Source organism: Hydractinia symbiolongicarpus, chromosome 14 (genome assembly GCF_029227915.1).
Source record: "Hydractinia symbiolongicarpus strain clone_291-10 chromosome 14, HSymV2.1, whole genome shotgun sequence".
NCBI lineage: Eukaryota > Metazoa > Cnidaria > Hydrozoa > Anthoathecata > Hydractiniidae > Hydractinia > Hydractinia symbiolongicarpus.
In genome coordinates this window covers 14,948,227-14,972,181 of record NC_079888.1, presented here as the reverse complement: position 1 = coordinate 14,972,181, position 23,955 = coordinate 14,948,227, and the positions used below count along the sequence as shown (strand labels likewise).

Genomic DNA, 23,955 nt, shown 5'->3' with positions numbered 1-23,955 from the left:
TAAGTGGAGTCGTCACTCTCCAAAGACAAGACTGAGTGTAGCCAAGCACAATTGCTGACTCATTCTGGTTAAAATATTCTTACCTCAGCTCTTCTAAAAAGAAAACATATGACTCGTGACTGTTAATAAGGCGGTCATCACAGAAAATTACTGCTCTACCGTTGCAATGTATCCACCTGTGAACCATTTGGTCGAAGGCTATGGTTGTTTAGTGACCATTATTTAAGTTGCCGCAATGGTTGATAATAGCCCTTAATTGAAAATTTTTACGAAATTTCACTTCTCCATCTACGGTAAAAGGTATGAAAAGGGTACCAGGGTAAGCAGTAATACGAGAGACAATTTTTGACACAAGGCCGTTGGCACTGGCAAAACGTTTTAGCTGTAAAATGAGATGGGAACCGCACGACACTACCTCTTTTTCAACTAGAGCAGTTTGATGAGCGTTGCAAACATGGCAGAAGTAGGCATTGGTGTGTGACAACTCCTCGCTTTCAAAGAACTTATCTAAAGAAGATTGTAACGTAGGGTGCAGAGAAAGTTGGATGCATGGTGTTATAACTTCTGAGGAGCTGGTAATATGACATGAATTGCAAGTGGTTCATGTCTTGATGCCAATACTAAAAAGACTAATGGCAGACCAGGTAGGAGATATTCAAGAACCTCGGGGACGTCGTGCTAAGCAAAGATACTAAATGCACTTCCCTTCGCAGCTGAGATATGATGTTGCATAGCACGCAAAAAAATGGGAGGGATCAACTGGACTTCTAAAAACAGCCAAACTTTGAAAAACACCTACAAATGCTTCGCCTAACTTTGAGGTTGTTTTGCTGCCAGAAATGGCTTCTTTAACTTTTGGAAGGTTATAAAAACATTGTAAGATTGAGTTTGCATAACATGTGTTTCCCAAGTTTTTTAGACCGCTATTCCTAAAATCCGGGTTAGATGGCAATGCGCCTGTTGTTTTGGAAGACCTTGTAGCAAGTTTTTCGGGTTTTTTGATTTTACAAGAGTTTGTGGCACTTGCGGAAGATTTCTCAGGGTTTTTTGATTTCTCACATTCCATATTTGTAACAAACTTCAGGAATGATTGGAGCTTTTTCAGGCTCAACCCAAGTGGTAGAATTTCGAGACATCCAGATGTAAAAAGAAGCACTCATGGAGGCAAAAGTTAGGGATTTTAATAGGGAACGCAAAGGCTTGTTAGGGAAACCAAAGCGACGAAAACAGGTCCTTACTGATTCTGAACAGAAACCCCTTGCACCCACCTCAATGGCAAAGAAATGCACGATCCATCCATTGTTTTTCATAGCATAACATAGTGAAGAATATTTGTTAAGCTTTCGTTTGTGCCAATATTCCGTATTCTCTTCACATGGACAAGTCAGTTCTAACATAATTACAGTTTTTAATAACGTCTGGGCGTAGTTGTGTTATTGCAATGTATGGTGGAACAACTAAAACGGAATCTAAATCTGACAGTATTTTCCAATCGGAAGCAAGGTGAAGAAGGCCTGGACACTTTGTATGACTCTTCTTAGATGGTGATTGACCGGCTGGAATGAAATTAATTTCGTTGCACTTGGAAACCTTAAGAGGTTCATATGATACAAAAAACTCTTTTAATGCCTTAACCAAAACTATTAAAACCGAGTCATGACATAAGTGCCTTTTGGTGATATATTTTTGTGGTGTAAGAGCCCTAAACCAGCTCGACCAGTCTGATGCAAACCTAAAATCCTTTTGAAATAAGAACCACACACGACGCAGACTAATAAACAAGCGAATTACGCATGAAGGCATAAGAAATACGCTCTACCCAAGAGGAACACAAAGAAAAAAAAGTGGCTACAAGCGAATAACACAATAACAAAACGCAAAGAAGGAAATCCAAGTATTTTTTTTCTTGTCGAGTTTAAGGCCTACATAATCAACATTTAATCAACATTATGTCAAGACATGCTGTCATCAGTTACGATAAAAGGGTACAACTCATTTTCACTAAATCATAAATTTGTAATTTTGGTCGCCTGTTTTTCTCGCAAAATAAAAATATTTTGGGGGTCTAAACTTAAAAATATTTTTGTATAAACCAGAATCTTTATGTCATGTATGTTATATAAAATATTATTACAAAAAAAACATACTTGGCAGTCGTGGGCATGTGCCTTAGCATGCATAATAGATAGAGCTGGTTTAATTGCAATTGAAATGTCAGTTGCATGTTTGCAGATGAATTTCCAAAGTTTACATATTACATCAGCAAAATAAAATGTCACACTGTTTGGAATCACGAATTCCTTCATTATAAACAAGGAATACCTAAAAACCTCTCCTTGGAACATATTTACAGCTTTCTGTCCTATAACATGCCTTCAAGGCCTGTTTTATCTAGCGATTTCGCTTTTCTTTTCACATTTCTTGCTGCTGACCATCGCCCCCACATTGTGTGTCACCCTTGTTAAGTAAAATCAAAACACATTTTTCAAATATATGGATATTACAAAGTATATTTCAATTTACTATTACAGATAACATGAAAAGAGATACATTTAAGAAAAAACACAAACCTTGCTTACAAAAGAGCAATTTTCATATAGTTGTTCCATATATGAATATACTTTTTCATTTGACCAAAAGAGCAATTCACCATATCATGATGGCCTTCTTCGCCTTATAAAAATTAATAATTGTCTTTTATACTTAATGCATTAAAAATACCTTTAAGATAGAAATTTGCACTTGAATAATAAAACTGGTACTTATATGGCAAAAACTTGTTAGTTTAGTCTTACTTGCCGGAGGAGGAATATCTGTATAATTTACAGTTTCCATCTACATGACACCTGTGTTGTTTTACTGTACATGGCGGACAATCAAGCCAGTTCATCTTTTGAATCACGTCTTTCTCATGTCTTCAATATTTCCATTCTTTAAATGACGATGAGAATGTGTTGACATTGATCATGTTTGTCTAGAAAATGTATATATATATATACACGTAAGCAAATTTTTTATTGAGCATACAAAATATTTTCAGAATTTGAAATATGCATGAACTATATATCATTTCTTAATATAGAACAAAGTAAAAAATATTGAAGCAATAAACGTACCCTTCCATAGTATTCACCAATATCACATAATGATGTAAGGAATGCCTTTAAAGAGCTACCAGGCATTCTGCTACGAAATGCATCCCATAATATAAAAACATCTTCTTTAATCAGATGATTAATGGAACACGGACTCCCAGGCCAATACCCTGATTTTAGCACTGAGCTAATATCAAATGGGAATGCCGCCACAGTCTTCACATAAATTCTATATTTGAAAATGTCATACCGCCCTATAAATATACAATACACATGGATATAAATTAATATGAATATATTGAAAATAACGTTATTTGTCGCATATGTTTATCTGACATACAAACCTTTCAATGTAACCACCATACAGATATCATCAGTATCCTCTTGTCTTATGTTTTTTCCATCGCAATGCTCACAAGAGAAACACTTGAGCTTTACGGATTTTACTGCAGCATAAAAAACAATATTTACATTATAATTATTTAGTTAGGACAACCTCTTCAGTTCCTATTGGCACAGTTATCAATGAAGGTGTGAAAGTTATAAAAGCAGTGCCTTACACTAAATCATTATACAATAAATGCTACTGTATACATGCCTGTTGGTTCAATGTCCATGTTATCATTTATTGCTTCCAACGGAGTTATACGTTGTTGAATTCCATCCAAAAAGAGCACTGTTACAGCAATCATCACATCTAATGACTGCACCTCTGTCATTGCATACAGAACAAAACCCAGTAAGTTCTTCTACTGCCAACATAATTTCCCAAATTAAAGGTCTATTTCTTCGCCACTTATCTTTATTAGATTTTGTTCGGTCAAACCAAGATTTATTTTTTTATTTTTTACTACCAACTGGCCGAATCATAGTCCTTAACAACTCAGTGCTCCTGGTGAACACATCTTCCCTTCTATTAGGAATTTCATTGCTGATTTCAGTACCTTAAAATAGATGTAATTATATTTATTTTAATTACTTTATTACTAGCTTGCTTTGCCAGATTGAATGCTCTTTAGCAGCTGGGTAGTTATTGTTAACTTAGTGGATATATAATTCAAGAAATATACCATATATATTTTCAGTATTATTGACAATTTCATTTGTTGCAATACTACTTTCAGGCGTGACATTATCTAAAAAGAAAACAAAGATATAATATGAATGCATAGCTATCATTTTCCATTTCATAATTTTCTCTTCTTTTATCCAAAATATATAGGAGTACTGGCACAGTACTGCCTATGTATGTATAACACCTAGAGCAAATAACTCTCTGTTTTGATGAGTATGTTTCTGCAGTTCTATTTCTCGGCTTTGTTTTCTTTTTGTACCTGCGTTTTGGTATTACGTGCTACTCGAGTATTCTTTCTCCAGTCTTGGAACTTCTGCTGTATTCATAAAATCTTGCTTTTTTTTCTGGTCGGTAAACCAGGTTTCAGCAGTGTTTGCAAGAGTTTGTGAGCTATAATAATGAAAAAAATTTTTCTTACTGTAGTAGGAAGCGAGAACAAATTCAAGGAATTTCTGAAACATTTAAAACCGTCTAGCTGCTAGCTCAAGTACAAAAGTGAAGAAAATGCCCACTGAGCTGAACATGTGTTGTATGCTATAATACACGGTACAAAGAAAATTCAGTGGCAAACAGATTCAAATTCAAATGCAATAAAAACATGGAAAGAGGTTTTTTAGGTAGTTTTATAGCTTTAGGACTAGGGTATATCATATCCTACTAAATATTATACTGGCCTGGGCTGGGGCCCATAATAGAGCTCATAACATTATAGCATCTAGCTTACCTTCCTTCACCTCCCCGCGAGTCCCTTCAGCTTTCCCACTTTTACTGCTATCCATGTGAATAAAATTCTGTTCATATAACCAACTAGTTTCTACTTATTAATGTCATCTCACAGCCATCAAACCAAAACGCAAGATCTGCCACAATCTGTGTCAATCTGCAATATGCCTGCCATTATTATCAACAATCGCCTAATGAAAATCACGGCAACCAATTTACACGGTTTTTTCAACTTTATGACTGAAAAATTTATCCGAACCAGTTAAGTACATATGAGCGCATTGGTATCCAGCGGAAATATGATTATCATAGTTTAACGCAAATATTAGAGAGTATGATTATCATAGTTTTTTTTCGCAATGATGGGTTGTTAAAACAATCAGACCAGTATAGAAGCAGGAATTGGCGAAGTTCTGTAACTATCGAACATTTAAAATCATTTAGCCTTCTGGACTGTCTTGTTATTTCCTTTGGTATAGTACCATTAAACTGCTGAAAATTGTCAGAGAGTTGACCAATTTGTCTTGATGAAAACTTATATATACGAGGATCTTTTTTAATACAGTAGCACTCGCCTTACTACTGCTACACAAATTATATGCATATAGCCCAATGCAAAATTCCTGATACATAGGATAGGAGCATCCTCAAAAAAAGGCTTATGTTTTATTGAGATTTTCTCACCATGAATTTAAATCCCATTTGTTTCCGACCGACTTTCTAAATAAATTAGATATTGTTAGTGGGTTTACAATTGGGATTTAGGTATAGCTGTGGCTACAGTATTAAAAGTGTGAGGAGCTGGTAACAATTTTTTGTTATCAATGGGCAGATCGTTATGTCCATTGGTACGTAGCAGCTAAAGGCAAAAATCATTTTAAATAAAAAATAATCATAGATTTCATTCAGGGCACCTTTATGCATGGCTATGATACTTACTAAGTTTTAATATTTATCTATTAGACACATGTATGCCATATTTTTAGGTCCCATAGCTTTCAGAGGCATTGATATTGGCCATCACTAGAAACTACTCCTAAAAATCGCCATAAAATCCTAATAATAGGGAAAATAACTAATATTTGCCTTTCTGAAACTTCAAGCAGATTGTAAAAAATCGCTATATAACTAAAGCAATTTAGTTTTAAGTAGATATTAGCATTTTGAGCAAATTTTAAGCTTTTGATGACGTCACAAAAAATATGCTAACGCAAACAAAAATTTATTGCTGCCTTTTTTTCCCTTTTTTGAAGTAGTAGAAAGTGTCCCTAGTTTGATTGAATTTGGACAAGCTTATGAAAAGTTATTACGGGGCGCCGAATAGGGTTAAGCCAAGAAAAACATTGTCTTTCAAAATTTTGTATCTTGTGTACAACCAAGAATGACAGCGAACCAAGCCAACCTAGCCGTATATGTCCAGGCCCTATGTTCTTACAAATATAACTTGCAACCATCCTAGCAAGTTTATATAGTATAGATAATTACATTACACGAGGAAAATTTTTTTAAGTTTTGATGCTGTCTCGGGTTTAATTATGGAGCAAAGTGAACCTGATTAATTTTTGTTCTTTAGGAAATGTAAGAAAAAGAGAATTTCCCCCCTAGTATGAACCAGGTAAATTAATATTGCTGGCTTGCAATGTCCGAAGGAATAACATGTCTCTTATTGTAAACTACATGGATAGACTTTTTAATATACGCTGATGTTATATGCTTCGACTTTCTCTTAATCTATTTCAGACCATTTGTGATGAAACTGTTATAAAAGAAGCAAATTTCGATCCTACAGTTGATGATGGTAACGATATGACACTTCGTAAGGTTTGTAATACGTAGTTAATTTAACACGTTGCATAATGTAATGCGTAATGCCTTATTTTTTGTTTTTACAAATTTATTCACTTACGTATAGTGTCCAACCATAAAAGAGATTAAGTTGGCTTGTCAAGTGGAGATAATTTAAAATGTATACGTCTTGTAAAGAATAATGAAGAACGTTTTAAATTGATGCTAAATTACCTATGCGATTACGTTATTTCATTAGGCTGTTGTTAGACTTGACAACGATGACAATTTGGACCACCTGGTGAAGGCAATAATGCTAGTGTGCTCAATCATGTAAGTAAATAGTATAGTGTGGGGCGTGGTGAAGTAATAAAGATTTTTTTGTCAAGATATTTGGTAACGTATTTTAAGATCAAAAGGTACACTGATTCAGTTACTTGTTTGCTTGTTGCTGTTTTTTTGTTTGAACGAACCTTAGCTATGGCTGATATTACTCTTTCTGACGAAGTATTTGATTTGTTGTTGCTTTAAATTTTAAGATGTCATTAGGGAACGACTCTGGATTATTTAGAGACTTCCCTAGCATATGCGACACAGTAAATGAGGACGTAGAAAGTTATGATGACGATGCTGAATCTGTTCAGTCTACAAAGAGAATATCTTTGATTCTTTATATTTTATATCACAGAATATCTAATAAACAACCGCTAATCTAAGCAAGACAGGTCTAATCTGACTTCAATAATAAAAACAAAAGTACAGGACTCCACATATTAAAAAATTAAGACGGAAAGTTTAATGAAAAAAAAGGAGGTTTCTCTCCAAAGAATAAGAAGCCGCTGAGGAACTTCTGCATTCTCCTTTTACAAGGATAATCGGAAAGGTAATGGATTTCGACTGTACAGAAACAAACACGTATGAATGTGGAAACATGAGGATTGGTAAAATTCACTCATGCTTGGGATCTGGTGCATGCACTTGAGTAAGTATCCCCTGCCTCCCGCAAGAAACTAGCCACATTCATTGACACTGTCTGCCAAAACCAATAACTGTTGTTAAACTTTGAGAAAAGAAAAGTCGACAGCAGCAAATCGTATCGTTGTTGCCTTGAACTACTGACGCTATTTTAAAGGAATCGATTTACTGTTGGCACATAAATCAAAAGAAGGTTTGCGAATTTATGACAGAAGTGACGCTTGCTACTATTGTGGAGAAATAGTGAGCAAACTGCCACGGCATTTATTTCGCCACCATCAAAAACGAAGATCTTGTCAGCAGTATCTTGGCTCTATCCGTACAGGTTGTAAAGGAGGCCAAGGAACGCAAATTGATGATGAAGTGACAAAGCAGGTGGCTGTTGTGATATAGCTTGTCTAATGACGGCTGGTTAGATATTATAGAGGTTGTAACTCTCCCTTTTAAAAATGGATTCTCTCAGAAAAAATAATGACCATTAAAAAGGGCAAAGCACAAAACACTAATAAAAAAACATTAAAGGACTTATCACTAAACTATCCTTAAACGGATAAATCATAGAATAATTTCTAACGAAACAAAAGTAAACTAAAGCATGCAACGATCTGTGCGCCAGGACTTGTGAACCTGGCTGTAGCTTTACACGTGTTAAATTCTACTCGAGACGTTAAGAAAATAACGGGACTTTTTTCATAATTCTAAGGTTGGTTAAGCTGGTTATGGGGACATAATTGTTTGTAGACAGTCGAATGAAAAAACAATCTGCTTGGGATTTTACTTTTCTGGTGATATGAAAAGGCATTGTCATAGATGCGTGCAGAAAAGAGTCATCCGATAGTTTTACTGGTATTCAAAGTCAGTGCGAACTGGTACTTTACCCACATAAAAAGCCAGCTGGAGGTTCTTTAGAGTTGGAAGAGTTTGTTGTGTGACCCATTAACAATGATGAAACTAAGCACTTAGTCATGGAAGACGAGTTAATCCTTACCTATGGTTCTTTCATTGTAAGTGGGAAAGGATTAAAAAAGGCTTCAAACATTTCACAGAAGATGCGAATTTTAGGCGGACTCGTTTTCGAAATGCGTAAAAACGAATCCATGCATTGTATTTAATTAAAAGGTTGTCTTCTTCACAAATATTTTTATTTGGTTTTAGAAGCAACCAAACGTTTGGCTGGGTTTTCCTTCGAAATGATGATGGAGAAAACGTACCTAGCTTTTAAGGGGAAGTTCGGTCAAAGATTATATTTTCATAATCAATGGTCATAAAGGAAAAAAAACAATACGATAACTTATTTTTTTGAAATAATCTGTGTTAACCACACGTAAAAACACCTTCGTATACTGACCCCTTTACGTTTTTTCGAAGGGTTGGTCGAGTTTGAATTATGACGTTTTATACTTCAAAAAGCGAAGTTTGCTGTTAGGAATTAGGTGTAATTACATGAAGAAGCGTGTTGTTTATACATACTTATTATTTCAATATGCCAAACTGTGCTGCCATCGGTTGTACAAATCGAAGTAGCAATAATAAAAAAACAAAAAAGGGTAAGGAAAGCGAGGAAAATAAGGAGGTAGACAACGAAAAGCTTACGAGAAAGGAAAATGTAACAATGAAAGAAAAATCCGCGTAGTATTTTATTAGATTCCTAGTGCGAAAAAAGATAAAGAGCTTCGGAATAATGGCTACAGAATATAAAAAGAAGTGGTACCTTGCCGAAAGTCTCTTGGGTTTTATATTTGTTCTCAACAATTTGAAGCAGAGTGCTTCGAAAGAGATTTACAAGTAAGTCCTTTTGTTACCTATGTTTCACCAAACAGCCAAACTTTGTCTTTCTCGTATTTAGAAACATTCAACACAGTTTCATTTATTATAGCCATTTCCAAACCAAAACCATGTTAATCATTATATTTCCTCCGCATGTTCGCATTTTCTTTCTCCCAGTGCTGAATGTTTTTTTCACATCAAAAAACCCTACAAGAACATGTGCTTTCGTAAGACAGGGGCAATGAAAATCTATTATTTTTAAATTTCTAGGCTGAATTAATGGGTTCCCCACCGGGAAAGAAATTAAAAGATGGTGCTGTTCCGACCTTGTTTAATTTTACGAAACAGCCTGAGAAACATAACAGAACAGTAAAAAGAATCGAAGACCGAAACGACAGGTAAAATAAGTGTCTATATGTTTTTGCAATACAAAGGGTTGGTTTAAAATGAAGTTTTGTTTGGTTATCTTCTAGCTAATTGACTCTATGCTGGAAATAGACGCAAGTGATACTACACAACCTGAAAAAAACAAGTAATGGAAACCCAGACTGAAACAAATGGCATTGATAAATATGGCAATGCTATCAAGTCATTAAAGACATTTCAATGTCAATCATCACTATGTGTGAGTCATGAGAAGGTTAGAATCTAGTTGCTACAATAAAAGTAAAGATTCCAAAAGCAAAAAAAAAAAAGAAGGACAAATGTTGTAATACCAATTTTTCGTTCTCACCCGACGTAGAAAAAATATCGATGTCTCTCATAGAAGAATTTTCAGAATACAAGGAAGAAACAATTAGTAATGAGAAAAGTCAAGACGAATCGTTCAACTTGGAAAATCTACCAGATAGTGAGAATGATATCGACTCCTATGCGGACATTCCCAACCTAAACTGCACGTGTTTTATCGTTTGTTGGTCTTGCCTTCTACCTCTGCTACGATTTTGTTTCAATGTTTTAACCCTATTTGGTCCGGGTTTTTTTGAACATACTATGACCGGGGGGAAGGGGGGGGGGGCGGATTCCCTCAATAACTTTCCATAGGATTGTTCCAATTGGATCAAACTTGGCACACTTATAGTACGTCATAAAAGGCACAAAATGGTGGCAAAAATTTTTTGCTTGCGTCAGTACATATTCTGTGACGTTATCATAAGCTTGAAAATTGATAAAAATGCAACTATCTGCTTAAAATATAATTACTTTTGTTCTAGAGCGAATTTTTACATTCTGTTTGATGTTTCTGAAAGCTAAATGAAATTTTTTAACATATCTTCCGGTTTTTACATGAAGCGGATAAAAAATTGCCAAAAATTGCCCGTAAATTCGTTTTTTCCGATTTTTGGGTAAAATCCGACAAAATCGGGAAATTGGATTAATCACGTGTCAAAATTATTCAAAATGATTCTTCTTGATGAAAAAAAGTTGTGTTGCAAGTTTCAAGTTCTAAGGATAATCCTAACAGGAGTTATTACATTTTCCCCATATCAATATCAAAGCCTCTGAAAGGTATGGGACCTAACAATTTAGCATGCAGGTGTTTAATAGATAAATGTTGAAACTCAGTAAGTATCATAGCCATATAAGAAAGCAATTAGGAGTTATTAAAAAAAAACCGTCAGGGGGGCGGAATCCGCCCCCCCCCCGGACCGAATAGGGTTAAGCCAACTGAAATGAATAAAATTGCAGTTAAAAGGACTCAACTAATCGTACATTTGTTGTGCAGTGATCATCATGCTGACGAATGGTCATCGCAACCACTGGTGAGTAAGCCATTTTAATTTCCGGTAACACACACCAACGCGTTAAAGAAATGATGCAGATCGCAAAAAATACATTTTTGTCCAAAACCACCTTTTACGAAATACAAAAAAGTACATATTCCAAGCGATTCACAAAATATATTTTCGGAGAATACGATTTCAGTCTTACCTAGAAAGCAAAAAGGTACTACACATAACAGGCGAAGGGAGGTGTGATTCACCAGGTTACAGTGCAAAGTACAGAACTTGCACGTTACATAATTTAAAATCAAATGAAATAGTTGACTTTCATGCAGTTCATGCCGGCCAAGTTGGAAATTCGTCACGCATGGAAAAACAAGGATTGATTGTTATTTTTAATTGATGGCATTGCAACTGACAGGCACGTTCAAATTCGAAAGTACACGCGAGAACGGAAGGATATCAAACACCATTTTGTCCGGAAGTACATGCGAGAAGAACGTTAGGATATTAAACACTATTTTGATGTATGGCAAATGGGAAAAAACATTAAAAAGAAGTTGGTCAATTGTGCCAAGAAAACAAATGCTAAAGATTTGCTTCCTTGAGTAAAAGCTGTCGCAAATCATTTCTGGTGGTGTTGCGCCTCTTGTAATGGTAACGTGGCAGAGTTACGAGAGAAATGACTGAGTTTGTTATGTCATGTAAAGAACAAACACAAATGGGAAAGCAACAAAATATGTGACAAATGTGAACACGCTAAACTATCTAAATTAGAACAACGATCAAAAAAATGGTTGATGGAAGGAACGCCTGTCTACAAAGACCTTGAAACTGTAGTTTAAGTCTTTGTTGCGTGATTTAAAGTACTTCGTCGAGTTCAAACAGACAAGAAAATTCGAATTTTACCACTCACTCTACAACAAATATTGCCCAAAGAGGTTACATTTTACCTTTGCAGGAGTGATTGCTAGTCACAACTCGCCGTTCTTAGCTTTAATGCAGGAGCTGGCTCCTCCCACGCACAAACATCGTCTGGAGAGCATCACTATAAGCAACAATACTCGATGATTACAGACTCATGGGTTGTCAAAAAAGTCTACATGGAAAAGTAGAGGATATTGTTAGTGAAGTGAAGCATTTGGTTACAACTAAAGAAGGGTACCCAGCTCCCAAAGTCGGCGATGTTCCAAATTATATAGCGCCAAGAGAGGAACTAGATAAAAAAGAAGCCATTGAAAATATGAAAACAAGGTTTACATAGTAATATTTTTTTTAATATTAGTATTCAATCCCTTCTTTAGCTCTAAGGTTGAAGTTGGTTCTTTTACGCAGAATCAGAATCGTGTTTTCATACAGCCGTTTGTCGTCGGATATGCTCTCCGCAAATGGAATATAAATACTATTTTCAGATGGATATTTAATACGAATTGCCCATAAAGCACACGACGGTATAACTTTTTGCACACCTTCTCTCAATCTGCTATGTATCCACCACGTGTACTGTTTATAACCGGCAAAACGTAGTGAACTAAAAAGAAATTGTGATATAACACAAGTTTGTTCTGAAGTCCTTTCTTGCCCTGAACCCCTAAAATAAGATGTAATGAAAAAACGTAACAATTATCCGTGTGCGTTGTACGCCCCTAAAATTACTTAGGGCAGACAGTGCAGTGGTTAGTACTGGTTTACACTGACAAACCATCCCGAAAGTTTCGGCTTCAGTTATACATTGTTTTCCTAAAAAGAAAATCTTAAAAAATGATCCCCGTCTCAAGTTTTGATTTTTGAGCGCACGTTCTCATTCGATTTGTAAAGCTGAATATTTTTTTGGGAGATTGTTGTGGCAGTAGCGAATGATAAATAAAATATATGCAAAGGAGAGTTTAATGTTTTTAAGAAAACACTCATGTTACGCAAAATATTTTGAAAGAAGTTTTGCGTCAGTTGACCTGTTCGTAGGCATATTTTTTATCAACGCAAAGAGCAATATTTAAAGGGAATATGCAGAGTTTTGTTATGGTTTTAAACACGAAAAAGAAAATTATGCTTGGCTAATTTTTTTGTTTATTTTACCTTTAAAATGATTGTCAGGAATTTCATTTGTATCCCATTCACTGTACGACTTAATTGCTCTACAGTGACCAACGCATTAGCATCAGTTATTATTGCCGATCCTTGAAACTTCATTCTCTTTGTCATCACTCGGAACTACACGTTTCTAATTTATTCAGTTCTTCCAAAGAAAGTTCTGGTTCAAAATTAAAGGGTCTGAGAGTGGATAAATCAGGTATGTCATCATTTTCATCTTCATAAGAACTTGAATCGCTTCGAATTTAATCCATTGCTTACAAAACTAACACTGTATTTTCAAAGAAGTAAGTTGTTACAGATTTGAAAATATAGCTAGACAAAAGTAGATTGTTCTAGCAAATCGTGTAGCCTGTGTTGTGACTCTTTCATACGATGCAATGTCTTGAACTATGAAACGTCACACTAGAGTTAGAACCCAGCTTTTTTTCAGACGCGCTTTTTAAAAAACTTTGTGTAAACATTGGGGACATTTTCGAAACTCCAAGTTTAATGAAGTAAAGTTTTATAAAATAAAAAACTTTTTTTTGACCGAACTTTCCCTTTAACAAACTTTCTTTGGCTTCAAAGCTTGCTTACGGCCATGTTAATGCAAGGTTTAGGGTTGAAACAAGGGGACAACGGAGATTGCAAAGAAGTTTCATGAGTTAAGAAAACTTTACAATACAGCAAGCTGCACTGAAGTATCTTGTCTACAGGGACGGTGGTTGTAAAAACTAGGATTCGGCTCCCAGAAGAAGGTGCTGAATACACTTTCTTGCTTCTTACAAGCATGAGTACTGTCCAACTTGGAACTAAAGCTATTTTTTAAGAAAATCGTGAAGAGAAAAACAATCCTTCTATCACAAACAATACGACAAAAGACAGAGCTAACAGCATAAACGGACTGGTTACAGTTTGAACAGATATAGAAAAAATGTGTGTCAAAAATATATTAATATAAAAAAGAATTAAATAAAACCTTCCTGTGTGACTCTGGCTTTCCACATGTGTTACAGGGCCCCAACATTCAGCCTTACACAGGAGGTTGTCACGACAGGACCACCCTGTCGATATTTTGACTAAGGACGGCAGGGTTGTTAAGGTAGCGGTATTGTAAATTACACCTCTTCTGTATAAAGCATTTTTTTCAACTTTCCTTTAAAAAAACATTATAAAAGCATACATGTACTTGTTAATATAAAAGTTTGTTCTACAATATTATTATTAAAAAAGTATAGTCGAAAGTCTTAAAAAGTGGGTGTGGCCAACTGTGAAGGGATTTGTCTCAAAAGTTTACAAGTTTACAGAAAAAAAATATGTCCACATATTCACCATAGTCTGAATTTAAATCGCGTGTATCATTTTTCTCAACTTTAATCGTTTTTAAAATATACCGTAAATGAAGAATGAAAATTACAAAGTGCACGCACAATGATAAACTCGACCAGTTAAGTCTTAAAATTTAAATTCTAGAGGTTTTGCTCCTCTAAAGAATATGCTTATTTAAAGGAACACAATTCTTCCTTTTTCCAAGAAGATAATTGGCACAAAAATTGAACAAACAAACAGACAGAGAGAGTAGGACAGGACTTCTGTAAAGGGTACAAGGGTTTCGACTCATATTCCTGAACCAAGGTGCCCAAAATGTCTAGCTGAGTCACCTCAAAAGAGGTCTGCGAACAGTCTTCAGCAGGAACTAGACATTTCTTTTATCCATAACTTTTCATCTGTTCTACTCTGTACAATCTTGTGTGTCTGGGGTAAGAAGTGAAGTCGTCACTCTCCAAAGAAGAGATCAGTGCAGTCAAACCCCCTTGCTGACATAATGTTTTTTTTTTTTGTTTTTTCCTTTTTGACTGGGGTAATAAGTGGAGTCGTCACTCTTCAAAGATAGGACCTGGTACAGTCAAACCCTCCTCGCTGGCGTAATTCTTTTGTTTTTCGCTTTTATTTTGACTGGGGTAATAGGTGGAGTCGTCACTCTCCAAAGACAAGACTACAAAAAAATAAAAAAAATAAAAATAAATAAAAAAAATAAGAATAGTCAAACCCCCTTGCTCACATAAGCCGGAAGTTGTGGTGCTGACTGCAATTTACCTAAGCTCTTCAAGGAAAAGGATGTAAGGTTGTACACCATTAAGCAAGCTTTGTTTGCAAGGGACCACTGCTCTGTCGTTGCATCGAAACCACTTACCATGCACTTGGTTATAAGCAACAGTAGTGTATGGCCATTTTTCAAATTTCCAGCGTGATTAATTACAACCCTTAAGTTGAAGTGCTTGCGACAAGAGACTTCACTGTCTACGGTGATAGGTATAGAAACGGTGCCCAGGTAAGATGCGGCAGGAAAACAAACCTTGGACACAAAAATTTTGTTATAGGCAAAGCGCTTTAATTGCAGAACCAAAATTGAACTGCACTCTGCGACCTCTTTTTCAACTGTTGCAGTTTGGTGACTATTGCAGTAGTGACAGAAGTACGAGTTGACACTTGACAATTCTTCGCTCAAATGGACATGGATGGAATGTCAACGGTGAGAAACTAGAGATCATTTGGCTATTAAGACGACCTGCACCAGATACTCTATTGGAAATGGTTTCTTGCTCTTGCCGTAAGTCATCATCTTGCGCCAAAGAAACTTGTGTTTGCCTTGCATAGATTTATGCTCATGTAACTGTGTTGATCAAGGATCAGACAACGACGAGATAATTCTCGAAGATGATGTTGAAGTCGATAGTTCTGATGACGAAAGTGAGGATGACACAGAAGATGAAGAAACTTTATTTTCAGATTAACATTAATATTCTTGGTTTTTAAGTATATGTTAGATAATAAATTAGTTAGTGTATTTCCTGTCAAATATTTGATATTTTCTCATACAGAGGTTTGGTGACAAGATTTATGCGCATTAATATCATAATTACGGAGCCGAAAGTAACTTCAGCGTTATTGAGTCCCATTTTGTTTTACATTTCGACAAAAAATGCTCACGGCAATATGTTTTCTGTGGGGTTTTATAGTTGTGGCTGTTAGCTTTTTTATGCTGTGACGTCATTTCTAAAAATAGGACAAGCAAGACAATTCAAGAAGGCCAGTCAATGTTTTTTAAATGCTTTTATATATACGATTGTGCTGTGTGAATATCAGAAGTTCTCCTAAATTTCCCAACTCACCGCCCCGACTGTTAGGCAAACCAGGAAGGGTCGAAAGCGGTATCTCGTATAAGGGATCAATTAACACTGAAGCTTTGTGGGGATCTAGGGATTCTTTAGGAACATTAAGCCTAATAGAGCATTTGGGATCCAGCAGATCATTACCAGCCTGTTAAGGATTCTTACCAAATGCACGGTTTGCATTGCGGATCTTCTATCGCTTTTTACTGTTCCGTTCTCCCCGGCGTAATGTTGTTAACTTTAATTTAACATTGCCTAGCGAAGTTTGTAAATGTTGCCTCTGCATTAAGTCTGACACGTTTTACAGTTGTTGAATAGAGGAATTTTTCTCTTTTACCAACGAGATGGACTGTAAGGCACGTCTGTTTAAACCAGATAGGGCATGTCCGGGTTGAGCCTTAAATCCAAAGAGAAGGGAAGCATGATGGATTCTAGAATTTCCATTCTTTCTGACAGAGGGTGAGATCATAAAAATAAAACCTTTTTTTTTTCCTTTCTCTTTCAATCACTTTTGCATCCAAATTCGCTGACAATTAAAATGAGACACGCGAATAGAGATCAAACACTCGTGAAGCCGAAAACGAAAGTTTCATGACGTCATCTAATGAATTTTTCAAACAGATCCCTTTTAAGAAGAGTAGGCAACTAAAAATTTTACAAAAAAATTATTCAGGGATAACTTTTTTATTTCGACCTGTGATTGTTTGCAAGAAATTGAAAATGAAAAAGGTTTACAGTAACGCAAGCTGCACTGAAGTATCTTGTCTCCAGGGACGGTGGTTGTCAAAACTTGGATTAGGCTCCCAGAAGAAGGTGCTGAATACACTTTCTTGCTTCTTAAAAGCATGAGTACTGTCCAACTTGGATCAAAACTATTCTTTAAGAAAATCGTAAAGAGAAAAAGCAATCCTTCTATCACAAACAATACGACACAAGACAGAGCTAACAACATAAACGGACTGGTCACAGATCAAACATAAATAGAAAAATGTAATGTCAAAAATATATTAATATAAAAAAGAATTAAATAAGGAGAATATTTAATTATTCATTAGTGATTTAAAGTGAACTTGCAGAACTCTTATTCAACATTTTTTGTGCATACGAATGCCTCCTGTCATAATAAAACAAAATTAATAATTCTCAAAGCATTTGTTTCTAATATGATAATATTTTTGTCACGTCAGGGGGTTTGAGGGCATAATATGAATATAAATGTTCAAAAACAGAATAATCGAGAAAACGTTTCTATTCAACTTTCATTTTTGTTTTGTGAAAATATTTGTGACAATAAGAATATAAAAATGTCAAAAGCAAATAAAACACTGCAGAAAAAACAGCAAAGGAAACCCAGACAATCTTTTGTCGTTGGAAGAACAAGTTAGAAAAAACATGAGAGATGTAGGGTAAGCAGTTTTGATTTGTTCAATAAACAAGCTTTCACCTTGTTTACATTCTTTCAAATAATTCAATTTTTATTTTATCTAGATACGATGGCAGCCTGCTCATTTCTACACTAAAAGATGCCGTAAATATTAGAAAGAAAACATCGAAAACATCAAGAAAAATTCGATTTTCTTTTTATTGCTATTGGGCTAGAAACCTCTTGGTAAAAAAAATAATTCGATTACTTCCACTCTCGATGCTATCCTATCTTCGATCCTTCTGTACAGGAGATATAGTAGGCGAATTTAGAGAGGTTAGTAAAATAAAGCTAAACTATGAAATTGAAGTATAATTGTTTTATATAAAAGAATTTCTATTTTTCTTTTAGAACGCATACGAAGTTTCAATGACAGAATTCTGCGGATCTTTAGAACTTTCACTAATAACAGCATGAAATATAAAAAAAATATATAAAAATGAGAATGAAAATTACAAAGTGCACGCACAATGATAAACTCGACCAGTTAAGTCTTAAAATTTAAATTCTAGAGGTTTTGCTCCTCTGAAGAATATGCTCATATAAAGGAACACAATTCTTACTTTTTCCATTGTCAAACGAGGAAAAATATGAAAAAAATAAAATACATAAACGCAATTATTTCTTTTTTCGTTTCGAGCCACACTCTCTTGTTGAACAGTTTGACTGAAAGCCCCTAACTTGTATTGAGTATGCTTCTTACATCCTGCTTCTTACAACGCGGCCGTTTCTTTTCCTTCCGACGTAGTTTTGCAGTTTCTTGGTTCTTATACTCAACATTCTTCATGCGCTCATTATCAATTGCTTTCCACTTATTTGACATGGTTTCAGTGTAGTGCAGGGAACATTTTTTGAATAAACTTGTTAGGGTGTAATTTATACCATTATTGAAGGACGCATACACAAAGACTGATTCCAAGCGATATTTCTTCAGTACAGTTGTTTTGCTCCTTAGGCACAATTGCCCAAATTAAGTGGTGGAGGGATTCGTTTGGATTCTGTGTATAGCATTGTTTTACACCTTCTAAAAACTCCTGATTGGTTAAACGCGTAAACAGTGGAATCAAAGCTTCGCGAACAGCAGGTCTCAGTGGATTTTTCAACGGTTTATGAGCATTAATGCCTAAGCACAAATCACGGTTATAGCTGCAAGATGTGGACCCGACTGGGCATCTTTAATTGTCGTGGATCATCAGAGCAACTTAAATAATGCTCTAGAATTGCCCAAACAGCCTCTGACATCGCTTTTGCATCTCCCTTATTATCGCGGATTGATTTACCGTAAAAATTCTGAATAACGTCACACCTCCTCCTCTGCCTCCAAAACTTTTTCCATCAGAAAGTTTTCTGCCCAAAATAATAAATAAAATCTTTCCACTCTGTGAAAACTTGATTAGACACGGGTCACAGTGAAATCATACATGATACATAGACCATGTAATAATCTCACACTTAAACTCTTTTAAAAGTGATCTCAATCCAGTTCCCATTCTTTTTGTATTATGATTCACGGACTCATGTTTTTTGATATTCATGCATAACCACATGCTTACCATCTATAGCACCAAGGCAATGGGAAAATTCCATTTTTATCCAACTTTATGAGAAATCCTTATCCATTCCTTAACTGTTGAGGGAACAGCAACAGAACCTTTGTCTTGATGAATGTTCCAAATTACAAAACACGTCTCTCGGATTATTCGACTTACAACTGACGGACTTACTGGATAACAACTAGCAATTGTTCCTTGTGCATCACCAGTAGCTACATACCTTTATGTAATACAAAGTCATTCACTGAGTGTTGCTGCGTCTCGAGTTCCAAAACTCTTAAATGCTAATGGTGAAACCCAAGACAGAAGTTCTTCAATTCTCCTTTGGATTTACGTTCTTTAAAAAGTCTTCACATCCACATTCTTTTTTAGGAATTGGTTTTCCTCTTTGAGCGTGCTGATACATTAACATTACTGTTATTATCTTCAGAGAATAGGAGCAACTACATCGCAATGCAGATATACCTGGGGTTTTAAGACAGAGATGTTAATGAAAAAAAGGAGGTTTTTCTCCAAAGAATAAGAAGCAATTGGAAAACCTCTGTATTCTCCCCTTTACAGGGATGATGGAAAAGCTAATGCATTGCGGCTGTACTGAAACAAACACCTATGAGTGTGGAAACATGAGGATTGGTGAAATTCACTCTAGCTTGGGATCTGGTGCGGGTCCTTGAGTAAGCATCCCCTGCCTCATGCAAGACACCAGCCACATTCATTGACAACATCCGCCAAAACCAAAAACTTTTGTTAAACGTTGGAAAAATGTTAACAGACGAATATCACCATCAAAAGAATGTTTCATTCACCGGCCTAACCATGTGCATTCTCATAGAATGCATGTGCATTCTCATAGAATAAAAATGAGCGATATCAGCAAACTGTATCCCAGTTTTCCGAGTGCACCTGCGCAAAGCGCCGATATGCAGGATGAATGACAAGTCTTTAGGCTTAAAAAGATAGAGGAAATAGAGCAATATCTACGAAATGAAATCAAAAAGCGGAACAGGTTTGCCAAGAAGTTTAAAATGCATAATGCGTGGGTACGCTTCTGCGACCACGGTCTGCTTGGTATAGGCGTGATTACGTCGGGACTTGGTATTGGGGCTATAGCATCGGGTATGGCGGTTCCCCTAGCCGTTACCATGAGGGGACTCACGATTGCAGCTGGAATAGGCCAAACCGGTCTCCGGAATGCTTTGAAAAGTCTTGGGGTTAAGAGTAAAAAGCATGAGGGGATCAGGCTATTGGCCGAATCTAAACTGAACTCCATCATTGATCTCATCTCAAAGCCAATGGAAAACGGTGTGATTAGTGACTACGAGTACAGTTTGATCAGCAATTTTTACAGTGTTCCACTTACTCCATAATCTTCAAGACGATCATCTAGGGCTTAAATCTTCCGCTCATTCTCCTTCTCCCTCTCCGATTGTTGTACTAATGTCAGGGCCATGAGGGGTATGGAGATGCCGATACCGGCCATAAAGGTCATCAATGCTGCAGTTCCGAAGATATCAAATTTTGAATGACAGCTGATGCACATTTGTTATACTAGTATCTTGCAACAAGGTTGTAAGATAACGTTTAGCACCAGTATATATCATTCCGATAGGGTCCGAAGCTACATATTGGACATATGTTGAGGTACATTTCTCGCGTCCTGAACCTTTTTGGGACACTTAAATAGGTAGGGATATTTTTCAACGGCCTTGCCGCACATGTCTTGCGTCTTGAACCCATTAGGGGCATCCATGAGCACCCAGGGCATACTCTCAACAGCCTCGTTGCACGTGTATTGCCTCTTGAACTGACTCATTTATATGTATATATGTAACAAAGCCCGAAGATTGCTGAGCAGCTACTGCACATGCATTGATTTAATTCCCCCTGCGCTAGAATTTTAGACTCATTTGCTGCATTATATAACGTCATCACTTACTAGGGATATACCCTTACTATGTACTGTATTATACAGAATAACCCCTTGAATTCCATGGCTGAGCACTACATGGTATTGGATGGTACTGGATTTGTTGTGACGTCACTGCGTGCGCGTACGCGACTGCGCTAGAACATACATTTCCCAATCTCTGGCGTTAATGAAGTCTTTAATAATCTGAAAATTGAGAAGATTAGCGTCACCTTTGAGGGAGAACCCAATGAACTCTATTCGCATGCCATGCTTCCCAAAGATCATCTCGAACAGATCGTGAACATTTTCGGTGCCCACAATAGCAATTGGCCAATTCTTCAACGAAAGATATGCGCTCTTCAAGGATTTCCGAGCCTTTCCTAACGATAATCTACATGGCTCCGGAAGACCCCTACAATGCCTGAGTGATTGCATCACATTGCATATGACCAAGAAAGCCGACGGAGTTGGGGATTTTAGGTGCTACGTTTACCTTCTGCAGGATGCTCAGCTGAATCTCTTATATGGCAGGTTTCATAGCGTGGAATACTAATGACCACAACTCGTGTTTGTCCTCCAAGGGTAAAAATGAGTCAATATGGAAAACAAGAGCTGTTCAAAATGTAATAGGGATCTTTTGCTAGATGCATTTAGGGTGTTGGGAAATGCTCAAACTACAAATACATGCATCAAATGCCTGCATAAAAAGAAGGCGTAACGGGAACGTAACAAATGTCCTCATGATAGGCAAAGATCAGAGTGTAAAGAATGTGCAGGGTGTTAAATATGCCACCATCAAAGGATGAGGGCCTATTGTAAAGAATGCGGGGGCAGTCAGATTTGTCCCCATCAAAGGCAGAGATGCATCTGCAAAGACTGCAAGGGCAGTCAGATTTGTCCTCATGAAAGGATGAGATCTCGGTGTAAAGAATGCAAGAGTAGTCAAATCTGTCAGCATAAAAGGAGGAGAGCTTGCTGTAAAAAATGCAAGGGTAGTGAAATCTGCCAGACTGAAAGCAGGAGAGCATGCTGTAAAGAATACAAGGATAGTCAGATTTGCCCTCATGAGAAATTAAGGTATCGCTGTAAGGAATGCAAGAAGGATAAACAATTAGAGGGAACCAGGAGCTGCCCGAAGTGTAAAAACGTGTTGGGCCTAGATGAATTTAGAGTGCTGAGAAATGGAAAGACGGCAATAATTTGTATATGTTGCCAGGATAAAAAGAAGGAATCACGGGAACGTAACAGATGCCCCCATGGTAGGCGGAGGTCTCAATGTAAAGAATGATGCGGTAGAGATATATACCAGCATGAAAGGAGGAAGGCTTATTGTAAAAACTGTAAGGGCGGTCAGATTTGTGAGCATGAGAGACATAAGGTTTGCTGTAAGGACTGTAGGAAGGGCAAACAGCTGGAATAAATACAGCTTTATTCTGTGGAATATGAGTGACCACAACGCGTGTTTGTCCTCTGGGGCAAAAACCAATCAATATGTATGAGACTAAGAGCTGCACGCAATGTAAGCGCTATCTTTGTTTGGACAATTTTAGGATCAAGGGGAATGGTCAACTAACAAAAATGTGCATAGCTTTCCCGGATAAAAGGAAGGCGTCACGTGAACGTAAAAAATGCCCCTATTAAAGGCAGAGATCTCGTTGAAAGGACTGAAAGGGAAGTGAAATCTGCAAACATGAAAGGATAAGAACAACGTGTAAGGACTGTGGGTAAAGTCAGGTGTGCAGTGAACATGGTAGGATAAGATATCAGTGTAAAGAGTGTGGGGGTGGAAGTTTCTGCGGTGAACATGGCAGGCGAAGATCCCGGTGCAAAGCCTGAGGGGGTGGAAGCATCTGCAAGGATAAAAAAGTGAGGGACTATTGCAAAGAGTGTAAGGACACGTTTTTGCGCGGCAAAAAAAGCAAGATTTTGGATAACTAAGTTTGACGTGGCTTGAGAAATATAACTTGTAGCGTACAACTTTTTCAAATTATGGACACAATTAGAAAAAGATTGAAATTGTGTCCTGTTTTTTCCCTTTTTAAAACAATGTTTTGTTTCGGAGTATTAAGTCATTCTTTTCCGGAGCAAGACTGGAGCAAAAAAGTCTTTCATAAGATTTGAGGTAAAAAATCTTTAGATTTTTTCCATTTTAATCCCAATTTTTTTAAATATTTTTTATTGATATAGGTTTATTAGGTATTACTGCTTTCGATTACAAAAAAATATATGAAAAAAAGAGCAAGTTTGGAGCTAATAGTCCCTAGCAATAAATTTAGCGACTAACTGTAATAGAATGGTATCTTACAAAAATCCCGAAGTGTTCTTTTATTTTATGTTAAACTATTCTTCAAGCTGTGCATTTTTCGGGTATTTGAATATCTATAATCCGATGTGCAAATGTTAATTTGTGCAAAAGCATAAAGCGTATTATCATTAATGACTATTTGCTGCAAAATTGCTCTTATTTTAGTCTATTTTCTCATATTTAGTGTTATATTACAGTTCACACTATTTAAAATGTTAATAAATTGTATGTATCGGATTAATTGTTAGGTAAAACATGAATATTATTACGAAAACTACTTTACTCAATATCTACTCTAAAATTTGTTCAAACTTGCTCCTCTTTCAAATTTTCCCATCAGTAACTCTTATTTTACGAGTCCAAATCACTAATTTA

The 23,955-nt window shown here is 36.3% G+C and overlaps 2 protein-coding genes across 2 annotated transcripts; one reads left to right on the top strand and one right to left on the bottom strand.

Moving 5' to 3' along the window:
• Nucleotides 1–2,613: 2,613 nt before the first annotated feature.
• LOC130625319 (uncharacterized) lies at nt 2,614–3,558 on the bottom strand. The gene is made up of 3 exons (XM_057440378.1): nt 3,440–3,558; nt 3,117–3,349; nt 2,614–2,974 (listed from the first exon to the last, which is right to left on the bottom strand). Exons 1-3 carry the CDS (start codon nt 3,456–3,458, stop codon nt 2,918–2,920), a joined length of 309 nt encoding a protein of 102 aa, XP_057296361.1. The 5' UTR covers nt 3,459–3,558; the 3' UTR covers nt 2,614–2,917.
• An 18,489-nt stretch (nt 3,559–22,047) lies between these two features.
• On the top strand, nt 22,048–23,745 carry LOC130625318 (uncharacterized). The gene has a single exon (XM_057440377.1). The coding sequence runs from the start codon at nt 22,078–22,080 to the stop codon at nt 22,561–22,563; it is 486 nt and encodes a 161-aa protein (XP_057296360.1). The 5' UTR covers nt 22,048–22,077; the 3' UTR covers nt 22,564–23,745.
• The last annotated feature ends 210 nt before the right edge of the window (nt 23,746–23,955 follow it).

Excerpts from the sequence above, each read along its gene's own strand:
- LOC130625319 (XM_057440378.1), bottom strand. Across the intron at positions 2,975-3,116 it reads TTGGTGAATACTATGGAAGG|ACAAACATGATCAATGTCAA; the intron begins GTACGTTTATTG and ends TACATTTTCTAG.
- LOC130625318 (XM_057440377.1), top strand. The coding sequence starts at position 22,078 with ATGAGGGCCTATTGTAAAGAATGCGGGGGCAGTCAGATTTGTCCCCAT.